Source organism: Mytilus trossulus, chromosome 1 (genome assembly GCF_036588685.1).
Source record: "Mytilus trossulus isolate FHL-02 chromosome 1, PNRI_Mtr1.1.1.hap1, whole genome shotgun sequence".
Classification (NCBI taxonomy): Eukaryota; Metazoa; Mollusca; class Bivalvia; order Mytilida; family Mytilidae; genus Mytilus; species Mytilus trossulus.
Window position 1 is genome coordinate 78188385 of NC_086373.1, and position 21361 is coordinate 78209745.

Consider the following 21361-nt stretch of genomic DNA (forward strand, 5'->3'; position numbering starts at 1 on the left):
GTCTAGCGGGCAGATGTCATCTGACATTGACCTCATTTTCATGGTTCAGTGGTCAAAGTAAAGTTTTTCAGATTTGGTGTTTTTCTCTAATACTATATGCCATAAATCAACTATATTTGGTGTATGGAAATATTTTATGATCTATATGTCAGTAGCGCAGGTTTTATTTGACCTTGACCTCATTTTCAAGATTCGTTGATCAGTGTTGACTTTTTGTGTTTTGGTTTGTTTTTTAAAAGTATAAGCAATAGGTCAACTGTATTAGTTGTATTAAAGAATTGTTAGCTGTTCATGTCTGCCTGCCATGGTTCATCTGACCTTGACCTCATTTTTATGGTTCATTGGTATATGTTTAGTTATCTTGGTTCATGTTTATGTGACAGTTTTTATAAAGCTTTATATTTAGGACTATCAACATAATATCAATGATTAATAAAGAAGGCGAGACATTTCAGTGTGTGCACTCTTGTTTCACTCTGAGAATATTCAGTTCATTCAAAAACATTTTTTTTAAATAACTTTCTTAAACTATCATGCATTTCTACCAAACTTGGACAGAAGATCGTTTATGATCAAAAGCTAGTATCTGGAAGGGCATCTTATCAAAATATATTTCCTGTTTTTCCGTATGATACTTAATTATGTACATACTTTTCTTCCAGTTAACATACATTTGCAGTTAAAGTTCCTAAAACATTTATTAGCCAGGCGCGACACTGGGTTCCGCGGAACCCTTACATTTTTTTTTGTGATATTCAGCTTCAGGCATTCAGATTGTGTGAAGGACAATCCAGATTTTCATCGTTGGTTGAAACATTGCACACAAAAAAATCAAAGAATTTCTCTTTGTATTATTGATGCATACATTTTGATTGGTTTTTGTCGAGCCTGCAACTTTTGTTGCAGAAAGCTCGACATAATGATAGTGATCCGGCGGCGGCGTTATCTAACTTTTTAAAAGCTTTATATTTCAGAAGGTGGAAGACCTGGATGCTTCATACTTTGTATACAGATGCTTCATGTTACGAAGTTTCCGTCAGTCACATGTCAAATGTCCTTGACCTCATTTTCATGGTTCAGTGACCGCTTGAAAAAAAGTTCAGATTTTTTGTAATGTTTAATTCTCTCTTATTATAAATTATAGGATAATTATATTTGATATGTGAGTACCTTGCAAGGTCCTCATGCCCAGGTTTTATTTGACCTCGACCTCATTTTCACGGTTCATTGCTCAGTGTTAAGTTTTGTGTTTTGGTCTATTTTTCTTAAACTATACGTAATAGGTCAAGTATGTTTGTTGTATGGAAGCATTGTTAGCTGTACATGTCTGCCTGGCATGAATCATATGACCTTGACCTCATTTTCAGGGTGCATTGGTCTTTGTTTAGTTTTCTTAGTTAATGTTAAGTTTATGTGACAGTTTTTAATAAAGCTTTATACTTAGGACTATCAACATAAGATCAATGATTAGTAAAGAAGGCGAGACATTTCAGCGTGTGCACTCTTGTCTAAATTATCTTTTGACCTTCTGCTGTTGTTTTTTCTATGGTCGGGTTGTTGTCTCTTTAATAGATTCCTCATTTCCATTCTCAATTTTATTTTGGGCGCTTTTAAAGTACGATTTACAACCAAAAGCGCAATTATTCATATACAGACACATAAAGTTAACCATACAGAGGCGGTAACTACCGAGGGTATATTCAAGACTAAAATAAAAAATAAATATTCAAATTTAATTCATACTTGGCATGTTGTATTAACACAAATTATAAATGTGTCAGTTATACTTTTATGATAGAAACTTGAGGTCATGCAACTTGTCATCAATCTACTGATTAAGGTACGGATGAGCATTTGAAGTAAAAAAGATGGACCAGGTGAAGATCCAGAATTTGCAAAGGGGCCTCCTGGTAAACCAACGTTTGGATCGATACTTAATTATTAAAGTCTGCATTGATCTGATCATCATATAGGAATCTCCATAAGAAAGCCCGGGCCACCATCCACAGGCACTTGTCTCAGATTTTTTTTCCCTATATACCTTGTTATAATAAGGTATATAGGAAATTTTTTTCTGAGACAAGTGCCTGTGCCACCATCCCCTAAATCAGCATCTACGGGGGCACGAGACAACGTTAGGAGGTTATGCAAAATCAACATATTTTACAGCACAACATGATTTAAATGACTAAATATAGAGCTAAATTGTAGAATTTCGAAATAAAATGTGAGGACAGGATCATATGAAAATGTTTTTAGTAATAAAATTTTAGCTCTAAAAAGTATATTTCATTCCCTTGCATGGCTCTGAGTGCATGATCTACTGCAACGGCCACTTTTCCCCACACGTGCAAGGGCTGTATAGTTACTCAAGGTCGTTAACAACTACGATTTGTTCTTTCCCACATAGTAGACTAGACTCTAAACCTGACAAAAATATTTGCAATCTGAGAAATTCAGATCATGGCAATACAAATTCGCGTGGTCGATATGACTATGGCATAACCATAAGGGGTATACAAATCCGTGAAGGAATCTGAATTCCGAAGAACAATCAATAATATGGATAAGAATCCCACGGAGCATATCCTTAATCTTTATTTGAGTCACAGCATATAAAGTCGTTAATCAGGGTTATATATTTTTACCGACATACTTTTTTGCAACTGTGGTTGAAAAGAAAACGCCATAGCAGCCTAATGGGCTAAGTGTTGATCAGATTGAATCTATAGACTAAATCAAATCATGCATGTGTGGTAGACATCAAAATACAATGTACTTACTACAGTTATGAAATTGAAAACAAACAAAAAAAACACTCGGCAATTTTTGTTTATTATCGTATATTTTTACCAACCCTTTAAAGATGTGTTATTTGGCAAGGCATAGCACATAGTATGAACAAATAATCATATTGATAATGATTTTGGGAAGTCTCAGATTTAGTAACTAAATATATCAGGATATCACAAATCTTGTTCTTTTAAATTTCAGTAAAGTAAGGGGCGAAACCTGGTACGAAAGTAGCTGAGAGTGTTCCGGAAGCTTTATAAGGGAGGTAATAAAGGAACGCGCCAAATCTGAATGGTAGATAGTAAAATATCACAAAAACATACGTTATGATAACTTATGATACCAGCTAATCTATTGGCCTAATACATTGAAATTTTGAATGTTAGTAATTTGATATTTTAACAATACCGTGGATACGATGTAATGTAAGATCCACGACACTAACTTGAAAGAAAAAAAAGCTGACTATTCAAAAAACAACAATAACAATTTTAACATTTAAACATAATTTTAAACGGACACAATTACATATAATATTGTAACGGACTTTACCATCGTATTTGAAAAAAAATACCTCACATTAGAATTCTATCCAAATAGATTGTTTTGGCATTGAATTTTAAAATGTAAAGGTGTCATACCACCAAGTAAAAGTCCATATCTGTTCAACCAAATTTTACAATTTTCACAGCTTTCTATTTAACTATTTTACCTTAAGTTTAACTTCATAGAAACCTGGTATATCCTGAATCGCACATGTATCAGCTTTCTACATGCCAATTTTCAACAGGTGTTTAAAATCATATAAAAAAGAAAAGGTCTTCCGAACAGAGGTACCGCTAAAAATAACCCCTGGTTTTCTGGAAATCTTAAATTAGTATACTATGGAGTGCATTAATCCTCAATTTTGAATGCAAACTCATAAACAAGTAAATTTTAGCTCAAGATGGTCTTCACATATTTCTCTTTCACCAAAAGTTTCATTTCTGCCAATTTGTTGGTTAGTTTAAGTAAACAATGAAATCAAATGCACTATTTTTTGTCCGAGTAGGCCTACTTTCACATACGTTCTAAATTTGAGGGAGAAATTGGTGGTATGACACCTAAAGCAAAATTATATGAAAAAAAATTATCTGTTGGGGGGAATATGTCACTGTAGTTGTTATTTTTTTAATCCGCAGGAAACTATTTCCTGATGATATTTTTTCCTTTGGCTGGTTAGTTAAACTGTTGAATAGTTATTAAAAAAAACTCAATCTTTACAAATAGTATGAAATAAAAATACTCATTAATAGTGTATTTCAAATAGCTACAAATTGGCAAATATGGCTGTATTTACATGCCAAAAATTACTCTGAGTACAGACTTACCTGTGAAGTTGGAAAAAGGTTAATGCCTGGCATCCACTAGATATATTAAAGTGAAATGCATTTTGTGTTTTAGAAATATAAAATCTTTCTTGGTTTATGATGGGCATTTTTTTTCCTTTCTACAGAAGGTGCTAAAATAAACAAACACCTGAATATTACTTTGATACTGTCCACTCTCTGACTCAGATAAACTCTTTAATTCACCTATAGTTGTGAAGATACCTCTTGTCCATGTCAATTAAGGACAATCAAAACAATACAAACAGTGAACTGGTTTTAACCTGAGGGAGCATCTTGAAAATATTTCGGTGTTTTTAGTTATCGTCCCAGGACAGATACAATATGTGCAATTCAGGGTGTCCTGGTACACTGAATTAAAGGAGATCAGGATATAGATCTGTCTGATCAATGAGACACTGACTCAAATATGCAGTGAAACATATTCTCTTGGCTATTTCTAATGTTTCTAAATATTTTTGTATGTTTTTCAGGTTCACTAAAATTTCAGAGTGTTGATGTAATTGTAAATAGCAAACAGAACAATGCCATTATTAAATATAAGTGGGGTACAGGTCAGTTTTCCATTTGAACCTTATGCTTGCCAAGTAACCTATATGGAAAAAGTCATGGAATCCTTGCAAAAGGTATATAATTTTAATATAAACTATTTTTGAATAGATATACATGTATATAGTAATTCTTAAGTATTGTTCAGATTAAAAACTTTCCTGATCACATAGTTTATAGTGTGTTTGTTCTTAGTCCAAATGTCAACACAAGGGTTCAATCCCTGTTATTATTAAAAGTACATCAGATGTTCAAAACCTTTTTGTAATCAATCTTATTAAAATAGGTTCCAATCACTTGCTGTGAACTTATTTTAATAAGATTGTTTTGTAATGCATGTTGCAGTGATTAGAAACGCATCATTTTTGTGAAAATCATATAATGAATTGTCTGTTTATATTAACAAGAAAGTTCAAAATTTAATAGCATTGCTTAAAAGATTGCACTGAAAAGAGCAAATGGAATCGAGACTGAAAGTTAAAAGGAAGTACAGTAACTGAATCTCTTTTGTTAAAAAAACACTATTGAATCTCTTTTGTTAAAAAAACACTATTGAATCTACATTGTCATGATTGTCATGTAATGTGATCTACATTGTCATGATTGTCATGTTATGTGATCTAAATTGTCATGATTGTCATGTTATGTAATCTACATTGTCATGATTGTCATGTAATGTGATCTACATTGTCATGATTGTCATGTAATGTGATCTACATTGTCATGATTGTCATGTTATGTGATCGACATTGTCATGATTGCCATGTAATGTAATCAACATTGTCATGATTGCCATGTAATGTAATCAACATTGTCATGATTGTCATGTAATGTAATCAACATTGTCATGATTGTTACGTAATGTAATCAACATTGTCATGATTGTCATGTAATGTAATCAACATTGTCATGATTGCCATGTAATGTAATCAACATTGTCATGATTGTCATGTAATGTTATCAACATTGTCATGATTGTCATGTAATGTAATCAACATTGTCATGATTGTTACGTAATGTAATCTACATTGTCATGATTGTTATGTAATGTAAATTGATTATTATATAATCATTTGCAGAATGTTAATGGTATCCTGGAAAGTCCAACAGGAACTGGGAAAACATTATGTTTACTTTGTTCTACACTGGCATGGCTTGAATCTAGAAAGGCCCAGACAGAACTGAATAGACAGGTCTCTATCGCTTCTATTATGGGAGAACAGAGTATACAACAAGATGTAGAAAAACTTAGTAAAAGTTTACAATCTTCAACAGGATTGACATGGGGAGGAAGTGAATTTGGTAATTAACAATTTTTACTACTTTCTATTAACCTATGAATTTAGCTATTTGATATTTAAAGACCTTCATTATAACAACTTGTGTAAGGATAGATTTACATAATGGGTATTCATGTAACTAACTCCTATTGAGAGTAAATCACCCACTACTTACATTCTATGTTTCAGTGACTGCTGAAATCAATCTATTCTGTTTTAAACTGAAATGATGTATTTGATTTCAGCAGAAATGGGGTTTTATAAATACATGTATAATGATATCATAATACCTTCTCGCTTTTTGAAGTTTATAGTGATTAAGTCTGTGACCATTCTGTTATACAATACATCAATATGTTTGTCCTTCTGTTCCCATATCTGTTTCCCTAATCAAATTACAGACATTGCCATTGGTTTATGTGGTGGCTAGGGAAGGTATCATTAAGTTCACAATTACTTTAGTAGTGATCTACAATTTATCTCTTTTCACATAGGGACTAATCATGGCATCCTTAATATAGTATTATTATAATAATCAGTAAATTGTCTATGCTTTTATTTTTTTTTATTTACAACAACACATTTATGTCATTATGTTGCTGCGTGAAATTACAAAGATATATTAAAAAAAATCCATAACAAGAATTTTGTAAAACGTTTGTTATGTAATGAATGCATACATGTATATCCATGACAGAAATTTTTACAATAATGTCAATTTTCTGAGAATAAAATAAATAATTTTAAGATTGTAACCATTCCTTCTTTTTAGCTGTGCCAAAAATAATATATGCATCCAGAACTCATTCTCAGCTGAATCAAGCTGTACAAGAGTTGAAAAGAACGGCATACAACAGGTTTGTATGAATAGAACAGAGTACAATCTACATGTGTATAGTTTTGGAAAGAAAAAAAAAGGAACGCAATTTTCCTACAGCATTCCCTAAAAAAATAAGATGCTGCTATGTTCACAACTAAATCTACTTACCAGTTACCTCCCATGTCTATGCAAATATTCTCAGACGAATTGGAACATTTTAGAGATATCTTTATTTAAGTATGTACATTTTGTATGTCAAAAGTTTTTTTCTAGTTCATTCATTTTTATCAATTAAATGAATGAATAAAAAGCAATTACTATTCGCATACTTTGTGGTCTGACAGAAAGTCGCGAAAATATTTTGTTTTCATAGTAGAAATTTAATTGTATACCTGGGGTCATGGAAAGTGTGGTCAAACCCTTACCTTGTTAATATTTTTTGATTTTTTTTTATAAATTTAAGTATGATATTGAAACTGATAATTGAGGTATATAATTGCATATGCAACCTGTTATATTTTAGTGTTAAAGTGAGTGTTATAGGATCCAGAGAGCAGCTGTGTATACAGGAACAAGTTAGAAAAGAACCTAATAATTCCAATAAAGTAAGTCAAACAGTTCATTCAAATAGATTATGGCTGTTCTGTTTAAACACACATGGTGATCAGGGTAAGCACTTTTAAAAACAGATAACTCCCTATAGAGGCAAATTTAGATTTGAATTATATTTTTACTGTTCATGATACCCACCTATAGATTTCAAAATGCCTTCTCTGTTTCCCATGGTTGTTTTGATAGAGCAGCTCTTTAGACAATATTATAGAATAAGTTACAACTGCCAATAATATCTAATAAATATTAAGGGAATTGTGCAATAGCTTATATTTATTATCTGACATTTTAATTATATGCTTTAAATATTCCCTAAATGGAAGTAACTTTGGAAATCTTCAAGCCTTTTTTAGCTCACCTGTCCCGAAGGGACAAGTGAGCTTATGCCATCACTTGGCGTCCGTCGTCTGTCGTCGTCTTCGTCTGTCGTCGTAAACTATTTCAAGAATCTTCTCCTCTGAAACTACTGGGCCAAATACTTTCAAACTTTAACTGAATGTTCCTTAGGGTATCTAATTTATAAATTGTATCCAAAGTTTTGATCTATCAACAAACATGGTCGCCATTGCTATAAATAGAACATAGGGGTCAAATGCAGTTTTTGGCTTATAACTCAAAAACCAAAGCATAAAGAGCAAATCTGACATGGGGTAATATTGTTTATCAGGTCAAGATCTATCTGCCCTGAAATTTTCAGATGAATCAGACAACCCGTTGTTGGGTTGCTGCCCCTGAATTGGCAATTTTAAGGAAATTTTGCTGTTTTTGGTTATTATCTTGAAAACTATTATAGATAGAGATAAACTGTAAACAGGAATAATGTTCAGCAAAGTAAGATTTACAAATAAGTCAACATGACGGAAATGGTCAGTTGACCCCTTTAGGAGTTATTGCCCTTTATAGTCAATTTTTAACCATTTTTCGTAAATCTTAGTAATCTTTTACAAAAATCTTCTCCTCTGTAACTACTGGGCCAAATACTTCCAAACTTTAACTGAATGTTCCTTAGGGTATCTCGTTTGTAAATTGTATCCGAAGTTATGATCTATCAACAAACATGGTCGCCATTGCTAAAAATAGAACATAGGGGGCAAATGCAGTTTTTGGCTTATAACTCAAAAACCAAAGCATTTAGAGCAAATCAGACATGGGGTAAAATTGTTTATCAGGTCAACATCTATCTGCCCTGAAATTTTCAGATGAATCAGACAACCCGTTGTTGGGTTGCTGCCCCTGAATTGGTAATTTTTAGGAAATTTTGCTGATTTTGGTTATTATCTTGAATATTATTATAGATAGAGATAAACTGTAAACAGCAATAATGTTCAGCAAAGTAAGATTTACAAATAAGTCAACATGACGGAAATGGTCAGTTGACCCCTTTAGGAGTTATTGCCCTTTATAGTCAATTTTTAACCATTTTTCGTAAATCTTAGTAATCTTTTACAAAAATCTTCTCCTCTGAAACTACTGGACCAAATACTTCCAAACTTTAACTGAATGTTCCTTAGGGTATCTCGTTTGTAAATTGTATCCGAAGTTATGATCTATCAACAAACATGGTCGCCATTGCTAAAAATAGAACATAGGGGGCAAATGCAGTTTTTGGCTTATAACTCAAAAACCAAAGCATTTAAAGCAAATCTGACGTTGGGTAATATTGTTTATCAGGTCAAGATCTATCTGCTCTGAAATTTTCAGATGAATCAGACAACCAGTTGTTGGGTTGCTGCCCCTGAATTGATAATTTCAAGGAAATTTTGCTGTTTTTGTTTATTATCTTGATTATAATTATAGATAGAAATAAACTGTAAACAGCAATAATGTTCAGCAAAGTAAGATCTTCAATTAAGTCAATTTGACCAAAATTGTCAATTGACCCCTTAAGGAGTTATTGCCCTTTAAAGACTTTTTTCACAATTTGTTCATCATGTTGACTTACTTTAAAAAATCTTCTCCTTTGAAACTGCTGTATCAATTTCAGCCAAACTTAGGCTAAATGAGTTTCAGAGTATCTAGTATAAATTTTATATTTTATTTCCTTGTATGTCAAGAAACATAGCTCCTATGGCTAAAATAGAACATAGGAGAAAATGATTATTTTTTTTTGGTTTTTGAAGAAAATAGGACGATCCAAAAAACATTTAAATAAATTGAAAAGCCAAAATAATCATTGATGAGAGATTTAACCAAAAGAATAAGGTGAGCGATTCAGGCTCTTGAGAGCCTCTTGTTTCTGTGTAAAATTTCTTTGATTTACATTGCTATTGACCCAAAGATAGATGGCCATATAAACACTAGTCATCAGTTTTAATCAGTTACCAGTTCATGGATCTGGCACTGCATGTTAGTAAAAACAAGCTGTTTTAAAGTGGTACCTAACACTACAGGAAGATAACTCTGTAAAGTCAGCTAAACGTTTGAATTACATTGTGTTGTTAACAAAATATTAAGGTTCTCAATGACCAAAATTGGTGTTTGTCAAACTGCTATATAACCAGTGTAATTTTTCAAAGTTAATACTTAGTCGAAATTTTATGAAAATTTAACGAGCCAAATTAATTTTAGTGAAAGTGTTGGGTACCACCTTAATATTCATATCGGGATAACATTCTGACTATGAATTTAGCTATTAGGCAAAGGTAAGTTTTAGTCCATGAAAACAGTTCTACTTAGTTGCACTTGAATTACTTAGTATCCTTCAAGAGCTAACTTAATCATGTACCACCTGGTAAAATAAATGCTGTTTTATGTGCTTCATAATGGTTTTATGTTATTTAAAACTGAATGGCTGATACCCATGTATAAGAAAATGTGAATGATTGTTACTGATCCTATTCCTTACAGGTTCATATGTGTAGAGCAAAAGTCAGTGCTAGAACATGTCACATGTATAACAGATTGGAAGGTATGTTGGTGATTTGATCAAAAGTTTAATTTATCTTGAGTTTATTCAAAGTACGGGTTTATTTTCAGTCCTGTTCATCAACACTTTTCAAGTTGTAGCTTTAACCATAGAATGGCCACTTCTGTAAAATTTTAATTGAGGGTCACTTGAAAATGGTTTATCACTTATATTATTAAATTTGCGATATGAAGAGCAGAAATCTTGTTTATAGTTTCATGATCCAAACATGATCTTTATTTAAGAAAAGGGTAGTTTACCAAAAAACCATATTATTATCAGAACAACATATCACAAGCTACAATGCAGAGTATAAGGTTGGACATTGACACTGATTTGCTGCAAAAAAAGATCATCAGAACATATTTCCAAAACATAGATTTTCTTTGTACAAATAACAAATTAGTTCAGGTTAGGCAAAATACACATATAAAACTTTGTGCTTGACCAACATAGGTTTTATATTACATTCCTAAACTTTATTAAAAACCTTATAAACCTGGCATTTTATTATTTCCAGTATCAAGTGAAATCTTTCAGTTATATGATGGAGAGATTAACATTGAAAAATATCTTAGCTCTTTAATCATGATTTGAATATTCATCTGTATACATGTCTTCAATGGGTTTAAAATGCACTAAATTATCTCTCAAAACAATATATTTCCAGATATAAAAAAAAATAGTGATGCACGTTCCTTGATTGGCAATGTTATAGACATAGAGGATATGGTTACTTATGGTGAAAAACAGAGGTAAGAGTGACATTTGTCAATTTTACATATATTTATTTTTGTTACCATAACAAACACATCATTGATAATAAGCTTGCATTTACAGTGACATTTCTGGCTTCTTAATTTCTGTGGGACACAAAAGTTTTAAAGGGGAGTCATCTTTTTGCTGTCTTGTTTTGTAGGATAAATTTAACTGATGTTTGATGAATGGAAGTTTCAACGTACTTCAAGATCTCTATTACTGTAACAGTGACTGAGTGGTCTAAGTAGTTACTACTGTAATCATAAGCCAGTCAACACTGAGGTTGTGAGTTCGAACCCTGCTCATGTGGGTGCACTCAACTCCAATCTTAATTGGCTAGGATTGTCAGTTTTTCTTTCAAAGGTCATGGTTTTCTCAAGGCACTCCAGCTTCTTCCACCTATAAAAACTAATTGCCACGAAATAGCCTAAATGTGGTGCTTTAAAGTGGCGTAAATACACCAAAAAATCAAATAAAATAATTATTTAACAACTTTTGTTCATAGCAGTCAGGACTTTCTTTATAATTTACCCTCACAATTGTTTGTTCTTCAATTCAGAATAAAAGATGTTATTTGTATAATTAAAATGACATGTCCTCTAATATGATATGAAATTTCCAATATGAGTAGTGAGTAACTTCATTTTCTCTTTCTAGTATATGTACAGCAATGGTATAATCAGTTAAACAAGACATGCCAGGGTGGTCAAGATAGAATTTTGTAATTGTTGATGTTCTGTCATATTTTTTAATGAGCCACCCTTTATACATTCTTCTTGTAGAGTATGTCCATATTACTTAGCTAGAGAGTTAAAGAATGATGCAGATATTATATTTATGCCATATAATTATTTACTAGATCCAAAAGTAAGTTTTGTGTTCATATGAAAGTATCTTAAGATTCATGATATTATTTAGTTTTTTGCATGTGGGTTTCACCAAATTGAATTGTAAAATTGCAGAAACCTATAAGCAAATTTTGAGTTAGGAATACAAGTCATTTTTAAGACTTTTCATATAAATGAAGAAAGTTTTGTGATGTTATATACTTATTGCTTCTGGTTTTTTTTTACAAATATAGAATATTTTTTCATTAATTGAATAAAAAAATGTTTAAATTTTGCTGTATAAGGGGAGATAAGTCAGATAATTTAATTTAATAAATCATTCTTTTTTGTAGTATGGCTAAAAATTGGACCATAACCCCATTTTTCTTTTAGTCAGTTTTATAAAATCATTTTGTAAGAGCACTCTTTAATTTCATTCAAATTCTGTCATTTAGTTTTCTGTCTATTTGCATAGTAATTACTTCACACTGTATAATATTTTCAAAACAAGTAAATTTTTCACAATCGGCATTTTAATTTACGAAACACAGTTAAATTTAGCTTAAAGTGTCTGTAAATACCAGTGATTTCTACTTCATAAACATTGAAAAGAAACATTCTTTTATAGATTTTTCAGTTGCAATACCTTCTTTTTCAGTCAAGAAAAGCTCATGGTGTTGAACTCCAAGGCAACATTGTCATCTTTGATGAAGCTCATAATTTGGTAAGATGATAATAATATAGATGTTTAATTATACCCCTCGCAACGAGTTGCGGAGGGTATAATGTTTTTGACCCGTCCATCTGTCAGTCCGTCCATCTGTTAGTCCGTCCGTCAGTCCTGTTTCTTGTCATCATAACTCCTCTCAAAGGAGTTGCGGAGGGTATAATGTTTTTGACCCGTCCGTCCGTCTGTCAGTCCGTCTGTCCGTCCGTCAGTCCTGTTTCTTGTCATCACAACTCCTCTCAAACCACACAACAGAATTTCACGAAACCTTTTCAGATAATAAGGACATACTATGTAGTTGTGCATATCCACGGGAAATTGCGATTCAATTTTTTTTCTAGGAGTTACGCCCCTTTGAACTTATTTGCTTCAATGTACTTCTGCAACAGTTTGTCATTGCAACTCCTCTGAAACCACAAAACAGAGTTTCATGAAATTTTGTAGATAATAAGGACATACTATTTAGATGTGCATATTGGCAGGAAATTAATTTTTCTTATACAATTTTTTTTCTTTCTTACACTTATTTAATTTCTCCAATGACAATGAGGGGACGTGTGGTATGTGAGCGTGCTCACTAAGGTTCTTTAATTGGACTAGACAAGCTCTTAAAAAAAAGATTAGAAAGTAATGAAAGGTTTGGAATTTGATAAACACTTATGTGAGAATTTGTCTTTATTTAGATAAGTGCATTCTGTACATTGTATCTGGATAATGTAGATTTAAAAAAAAATTAAAGACAGATGTCGTGTAGTTTTGCATGTCTTTCATAAATATCCAGTTTATTTATAAATAGAGGAGTAGTAGCAAAAATATTTTGATTTCAAATTAAAATGTTAACTAAACATGAAAATCATCAAATTCTAAAAATGAGAGTCACATAAATTTTTTAGCCTTATAATATGGTAGTTTACATTGTATTGTTATAAACACAGAAACTGATCAGAAACGAATAAATCACTTTCAGGAAAAGATTTGTGAGGATAGTTCTTCCTTTGATTTAACCTCTACTGATTTAGCAACAGCCATTGAAGAACTTGCAAAGCTCTCAGAAAAAATCTATGAACTGACAAAGCATGAAGATCAAAGTTTGGTAGAAATGACAGATTCCTCAACTATGCCTGGTAAGGGATGTTCCTTTAATAAAAGTGCTCATGTAAAACAATTTTAATTTCATCTTAACTTCACTCCTACTGTAAAGACTTGAAAAACGTTAATTAACTTCTATGATTGGTTCCCAAAAGATTAAATGCTTGGTTATTCTTACCAAATACAGAAATTTTATCATAATGTATTTTTGTATTTGTGAATAAAGGCTTATGTAGAAATATAAACCAGGTAAATTTGTCATTTTGTGAGTGAAATGAATAAGGAATGCAGTGTAACCAACTTGGGCACTGCATATTTTTTTTATAACAATGGCCACAGTCAAATGCTGTGATTTCCCTGTAATATAAAAATGAAAACTTTGCATGTGAAATAAATCAGTTTATTTTACTAATCTGATGCTAGTCAACAATGTGTGTTGTGGAGACATTGTCAGAATCAAAACAAGTAAAGACTATGTAGAAAAAGATAGTTTCTTGTAACCATATCATATACCTTATCAAAATCTCTCAAAGTTACAATAATAATTATGGAACTTGAAATAGTTTCCTAATCCAGCTCCTCATCTAAAATACACAGTGCATTAAAGTAGTCCCCCTGAGGTTCAATTGTCAATTGTAACTTGTTATTTTATACTTTTTGTCTTTTATTGCAGAACCAGAATTTACTCTTGAAGATCTTCTGCGGTTAAAAGGTACTGTTAGTTCAAATATTAATCATACAAACATACGTTTATGAAAAAAAATAAAATACATGGCAGTCATGATAAAATAAGTTAGAAATACAGATAGTTGACTGAAATTTAGAAGCATATATAGATTTAACTTGAGTTCTGTTTGGTATGATTTCTGACAAATAGCAATGTGGAAAATTTGTAATGTTCTACTTAAGGAAAGCAATAGAGTTTTTGCAAGTATAAAATAGTATAGCCTATATTTTCATTTTTGTTTATTTTAGCCACATTAAAAGATCTAGAAAATAAAATTGATGAAATTCCTGTTCCTAGTAATGGTAAAGGAGTCACAAAACCTGGCATGTGAGTTCTCTTCATTTTGTATTTCTAAATTGTGAAACTATGGGTATAGTTGAAAGTAACCTTACTATGCATAAACATGGAACAAGTTAATTCTAAATGTAACACTTCAAACTGTAAAATACAAATTAAAAACTCTCTTGAACTATTATATTATCATTGAGTGTTAAACTTCAAGATAGTTTGATGTGAAGTATAAAAAGAGATATTTTATAAAATATGAATGTCTATTAAAGAATACATCAAGATATCAGCTAACTTAATGTCAAAGAATGAAATACCTTCAATTTATAGACCTGTAATTGAAATTGAAGAAAAAGAGATTTATTTATGATGGCATAAGTAGCACTTTAAAATATGTTATTTGGCAGGACATAAATATGGTTATACACAAATATTCTTGTTGATAATGATTTGGTTTCAGGGAAACCATACAAGATACATAGTCATTTCATTTTGCTTGTGATTATTCATCTTCATAGTTATTACAAGAAATAACAGGTAAGTAGATATAAGAAGATGTTGTAAGAGTGCCAATGAGACAACTCTCCATCCAAATAACAATTTGTAAAAGTAAACCGTTATAGGTCAATGTACGGCCTTCAACATGGAGCCTTGGCTCACACCTAACAACAAGCTACAAAGGGCCCAAAAATTACTAGTGTAAAACCACTCAAACAGGAAAACCAACGGTCTAATCTATATAAAAAAAACCAAGAAACTAGAAACACTTATAAATTACATAAACAAACGACAACTACTGTACATCTGAACCTTGCAGACTCAATATCTTTACATAATATATTTTTTTACAGGTTTATATTTGAGCTTTTGAGAAATGTGTCTATTGGCTTTGATACTAAGAACTTTTTAATTGAATTGCTGGACAAGATAATAAATTATGTTTCTCAAGATGGTATGTATTAGAAAAATCACTTATTAGACAATTATTAAGTTGAACCCATGGTGTTAAATTTTTGCTGGTTATGATTTTTAAATAGATATAATGTAATTAAAACTGCAAATAAATAAAATGAAAGAAATGTTATAAAAAATTAATTTGGAGGTATATTGGCAATTATTGAAGAGATTGTAAGGCCTAAATTAATTTCTATTGTTTCTAGTTGTATCAATTAACATATTTTCTTATTGATGTCTAAAAACAGCACAATTTTACAATATCATTAATGATGTGAAGAGAACGGCTTAAACTTGATGATGCTTAACATATACAAGGACTTACGTTTTTAGTTCACAGATTTCACATCAAAGATGAAGTAATTTTTTTCAAGTTTTTCATTGTGGGAATGTTCTTAATTCCCCAACAGTTACCTTTATTGCCTTCAGCTACAAAATCTTAAGGGATCAAAAAGGGGATTGAAAAAAAATCAGCTGGCCTGGGTGTAGACACAATATTTGTTAACAGCTGTATAATGTCTTTTTTTTAATCTTGTGTTTGAGTAACATTGAAAATTAATGCCCAAGTAAATTGTATTTCTGTTTCATTTGAAACATCCTTTTCCCCCCATTTATAGCATTGTATTTTTCCTTTTTAAGCACTGACTGGATTCAGTACAAAGGGAGCTGGTCTCACAAAAGTCTGTGATATACTTAAGGTTAGTCTACAATTATACTGTTGTCTTTACTCAACAGTAATTATCTATATGGGTCAATATCTTTAATTGTTTACACATTTATATCGTAAACTTGGGTATGTATTATAGCTCGTTTTGAAGCTGTGACAGTTTCACATATGCGGTTAAATTTTCGGGGTACGAAATGAGATTACTTTTTCCGTAAATTAGCATACCCCGAACATCCTATCGTGATGGGGCTCCTTATGGTAAAATAACCCCCTTTTAACACTATAAGTTCTTTTAAAATTTAATATTTTGAACACATTTAATAGCTCCATAGTTTTTACACATTTATTCTATGTTCCTCTACTTTTCTTATCACCATAAATGGTTAAGCTCAGTCATTTGTAAAAAATAGAAACATGTCCAATATCACTACACAGAGATTTTTTCTTTACAAGTGACTTTTTGAGTTCCTCATTTCGAGGCACATAAGGGATGTTGTCCCATATGATTTACAAGATTTCTTGTAGTGGACAATTGGCTTTAAAACACTAATTTCAAATTGGCTCAATTCTTTACCAAAATTTCACAAAAAAAACAAACTTAGAAAGAATTGCTGACATAAAGTTCTTCCAAATTTCATCATACAGTCGTTTCTGCTTTCCCTAGCATGATGAGTAAATATACAAATATTTTTTTTTTTTAATACAATTTTATAAAGAATTTTAAGATTGTACTATGCAGGTTTGATTTTATTACAGATAATATTTTGTCGAGATTTATCGGATGGAGGGAGCATGCAGTTACATATGGCTGAATTGGCTAAATCATATAAGGTATTCTATAAATATAATGTTGAAGGTATAATTATATGCCATAGGAATGGTATGATGCATATTTCATAGTTCATCTGGTTTTATTACAACATCCTTCAATAAGAAGGTCACTCTCACTTACATTTCTTGCTTCTATTGATTTTCATTCTATTGAATATACATCTTCTACATAATAAGAGACATTTGTGACATTTTACAATAGTTTTATGTTATTTGAAAGAGCAAGAATTATTCTACTAATTATCTGATCTTGAAGTATCCACTTGTATTTTCTTTGATAATCTACATGTATTTTTTTTTTGCTGTATCATTCACAAACCAATGAAAGCCTAATGCATAGACAAATAAGAAGGCTAAAACACAGGGAAAAGCATAAATTAGTGAATATTTTGAATTTATCAAGATTGTCTAGAATTTCCTAAAATTCGTTTCAGTAATAATTTAAATACTATTACTACATCAATAGGTTCACATTCAGAAGACCGAGCCTAAGAAATTCCAAAAGATAACAAGTTGGGCTACTAATAGCAGTACATCTGATAAAATAGGTAAATATCTGAATTAATATTATAGTGATTTCTCAAACCAAACAATGTCACATATTTAATGAATGTCAAAATTAAGTTTGATTCATAATTTTATTCAATGTTCTTTCAACTAGATATATTTGTAATGGCAACCTATACCATAGTTTTTAGCTCACCTGGCATAGCCATGTGAGCTTATGCCATCATTTGGCGTCCGTCGTCGTCTGTCGTTGTAAACTATTTCAAGAATCTTCTCCTCTGAAACTACTTGGCCAAATACTTCAAAACTTTAACTGAATGTTCCTTAGGGTATCTAGTTTATAAATTGTATCCGAAGTTTTGATCTATCAACAAACATGGTCGCCATTGCTAAAAATAGAACATAGGGGTCAAATGCAGTTTTTGGCTTATATCTCAAAAACGAAAGCATTTAGAGCAAATCTGACATGGAGTAAAAAAGTTTATATGACCAAAATTGTCAATTGACCCCTTAAGGGGTTATTGTCCTTTAATTACAATTTTTCACAATTTGTTCATCATATTTGCTAACTTTAAAAAATCTTCTCCTCTAAAACTTCTCAACCAAATTCAACCAAACTTTAACTGAATGATCAGTAGGGTGTATAAAATAAGGTTTGTGTTTTATTTTCTATTTCGTCAAAAAACATTGCCGTCATGGCTAAAAATAGAACACCGGTTAAAACGCAGTTTTTGGCTTATATCTCAAAAACTCCAGCATTTAGAGCAAATAAAACAAGAAGTTAAAGTATTTATTAGGTCAAGGTCTACCTGTCCTGAAATTTTCAGCCGAATCGGGTAACTGGTTTTGCAGGTTTAATGCCCCTGAATTGATGATTTTAAAGAAATTTTGCAGTTTTTGGTTATTATCTTGAATATTATTATAGATACAGATAAACTGTTAATAGCAAAAATGTTATTAGCAAAGTAAAATCTACAAATAAGTCAATTTGACCAAAATTGTCAATTGACCCCTTAAGGAGTTATTGCCCTTTAAAGACTTTTTTTCACAATTTGATCATCATGTTGACTTACTTTAAAAAATCATTTCCTTTGAAACTGCTGTATCAATATCAGCCAAACTTAGGCTAAATAAGTTTCAGAGTATCTAGTATAAATTTTATATTTCCTTGTATGTCAAGAAACATAGCTCCTATGGCTAAAATAGAACATAGGAGAAAATGATTTTTTTTTGCTTTTGAAGAAAATAGGACGATTCAAAGAACATTTAAATAAATTGAAAAGCCAAAATAATCATTGATGAGAGATTCAACCAAAAAAATTAAGGTGAGCGATTCAGGCTCTTGAGAGCCTCTTGTTATTTCTTGAAACAAAATGATAGTCTATAGTTTTTCACTGAATCTTTAAGATTTTATTGTCATCATTGAAGCAGACCTGCCAACTCTTCAAAATGCCCATGGAGGTTTTATATGCAAGATGGCTCTCATATTCATACAAAACCTTCAAGGGGGGCCGGGCCATTGAATATATCTGATGTTGTTTTATGGCTTCTTCATACTTTCATAAGCCTATAGCCATTGTAAAATTCATTGATTTGTTTAAAATTGTGGACAAACTTGCTCTTTTAAATTTCCGTTCTGGAGCCTCTGTGGGGGAAATCCCTCGCAAATAGTGTCAGTTGGCATGTATGCTGAAGCAAAAATAAAATAAAACAACCACGGCAATAGATTCAAATTGAATCCATAGTTATATATACAGTTATATGATAATTCAAAGATTGATCAGTTTTCATTTTCATGATTGTAAAATTGGAAAGGAAAGTTGGAGATTTTTTAAATTGAATTACCTTCTTGCATTTTCTGTTTAACATTTTGCCTAATTTTCATATACAGGAAAAACATTAAGCTATTGGTGTTTCAGCCCTGGACACAGCATGGTAGACTTGATGGCACATGGCATTAAATGTATTATATTAACCAGTGGAACTTTGTCACCTCTTTCATCTTTTACTCTGGAGATGCAAATGTAAGAATTAATTCTATAAAATAGGACCTAAATAAATCTTACTTCATGAAAATAAGTATGAATTTAAAAAAAAAAACAGGAATGCTAGTGTTTGAACAACGAAACAGATTACATATTTTTTCATTTGGCTATTTTATGAAATTTATTTTCCTTTGATCTTACTAACTGATATCTACCTTTCTTAACACAGTTGAGTGATATGAAAAAATATTGCTAGAAACTAAGTGTGCAAGTACCATTGCCTATTAAAAATAGCGATAAACAGATTATCATTGGTCATCTCAACTTGATTGCTTTTTGTCACTTTTGTGGTGCCAGCTAAATCTCATTGAGAAGGCCAACGATAATCTATAATTGTCTAATTTTATTAAGCAGAATATTGAAAAGGGTACAAACAATGATTGTTATAGGTAATAATGATTTAATGCCAAGTAGGAAAATAAGATGCCTCGTCAGACAAATTCTAAATTTGTTTGTGAGTAACTAATAGTTTCTAATGCTTCTATAATATATTTTAGTATTGATGTCTTTTTTTTCAGACCATTTCCAGTGACATTAGAAAATCCTCATGTGATAGAAAAACACCAGGTTTGGATAGGAACTGTGAACAAAGGACCGGATGGTGTCACTCTTAATTCTAACTTTGAAACAAGGTGTGTGGCATAACATATTTACAAAATTAGAGTATGTTTATTTTATATATAATACCCAGTTGTTTTTCATTAGATCTATTTAAAATTAATTCAATGTTCCTGTAAAACAAAATCAAAAATCACATCTACTTTTACTCTGCCTTGTATGGTATTTTAGTTCATGAAAATCTATTTGATATTACAATATCTCAACATCTATAAGTCTGTCTCCTTTCCAAGAGAGTTTGTTCTATTTGATATTTTCTGTTTTTTCTTTTATTATTTAGGTACACACCAACTTACCAATCATCATTGGGAAATTCAATTGGTAAGTTACATCTAAAATAGATGATTTGTGAAGTTGGTTCTAAAAACAAGATTCAGTTGGCACTTAGAATCAGGGTTATCCCTATCATATACGCCTGAATTTCATACTGTATCAGACAGTGTCTTTGATTGTCCTCTGATGTAGTTTCATAAAAAAATATTATGAAGTAATAATTTAGTTCTTAGAATGTCATTTTATTTTATCGTAAAATATACCACAGTGTAAGAACTCCTAATTAACCCCTAATAAAAACAGATAGAGAATTTGTCATCTCACATAGGAATTTTCAATCATCTGTTCTGTCATAAAAGAACCAAGAATTTTATTAAATGGCATTTTTAATGGATTGCATAAGGCAACCTTACTTTAAACAGAAAACATTTTATACTTAAGATAGCTAGCAGAATAACAAACTACTGAAAATCCTTCGTCTAAACTGAAAACTTGAGAAAATCCTTGATTATTATGGTAATTCTTTAGAATTTTACAAGCAATAAAAGATTTGTGACTATTTTTTCAAAAGTATATTTCGCACAGTTTCTTTTGATTTTATATTATTCTTAAGGTGTTTGGCCACATAATGAAAATAAAGAGATGTGATATGATTGCCAAATGAGACAACCATCTAAATGACTAACATGTTCTTGTTGTACT

At 31.1% G+C, this 21361-nt stretch overlaps 1 protein-coding gene across 2 annotated transcripts in view; it reads left to right on the forward strand.

The window, feature by feature from the left end:
• The first annotated feature begins 3040 nt into the window (after positions 1 to 3040).
• The window catches only part of LOC134686002 (regulator of telomere elongation helicase 1-like), a 34267-nt gene continuing 15946 nt past the window's right edge, over positions 3041 to 21361 (forward strand). The window contains exons 1-19 of one of the 2 annotated variants that reach the window (XM_063545719.1): positions 3041 to 3087; positions 4655 to 4807; positions 5810 to 6032; positions 6783 to 6867; positions 7354 to 7435; positions 10290 to 10350; positions 11018 to 11102; positions 11889 to 11973; positions 12592 to 12657; positions 13628 to 13784; positions 14423 to 14461; positions 14725 to 14803; positions 15616 to 15716; positions 16358 to 16416; positions 17142 to 17216; positions 17683 to 17764; positions 19615 to 19747; positions 20287 to 20400; positions 20667 to 20707. In XM_063545719.1, coding sequence (XP_063401789.1) covers positions 4706 to 4807; positions 5810 to 6032; positions 6783 to 6867; positions 7354 to 7435; positions 10290 to 10350; positions 11018 to 11102; positions 11889 to 11973; positions 12592 to 12657; positions 13628 to 13784; positions 14423 to 14461; positions 14725 to 14803; positions 15616 to 15716; positions 16358 to 16416; positions 17142 to 17216; positions 17683 to 17764; positions 19615 to 19747; positions 20287 to 20400; positions 20667 to 20707 — 1669 coding nt within the window. In that variant the 5' untranslated portion in view covers positions 3041 to 3087; positions 4655 to 4705. Of the gene's footprint in view, positions 3175 to 4654; positions 4808 to 5809; positions 6033 to 6782; positions 6868 to 7353; positions 7436 to 10289; positions 10351 to 11017; positions 11103 to 11888; positions 11974 to 12591; positions 12658 to 13627; positions 13785 to 14422; positions 14462 to 14724; positions 14804 to 15615; positions 15717 to 16357; positions 16417 to 17141; positions 17217 to 17682; positions 17765 to 19614; positions 19748 to 20286; positions 20401 to 20666; positions 20708 to 21361 lie in introns of both variants that reach the window. The other variant, XM_063545710.1, reaches the window with a different exon arrangement.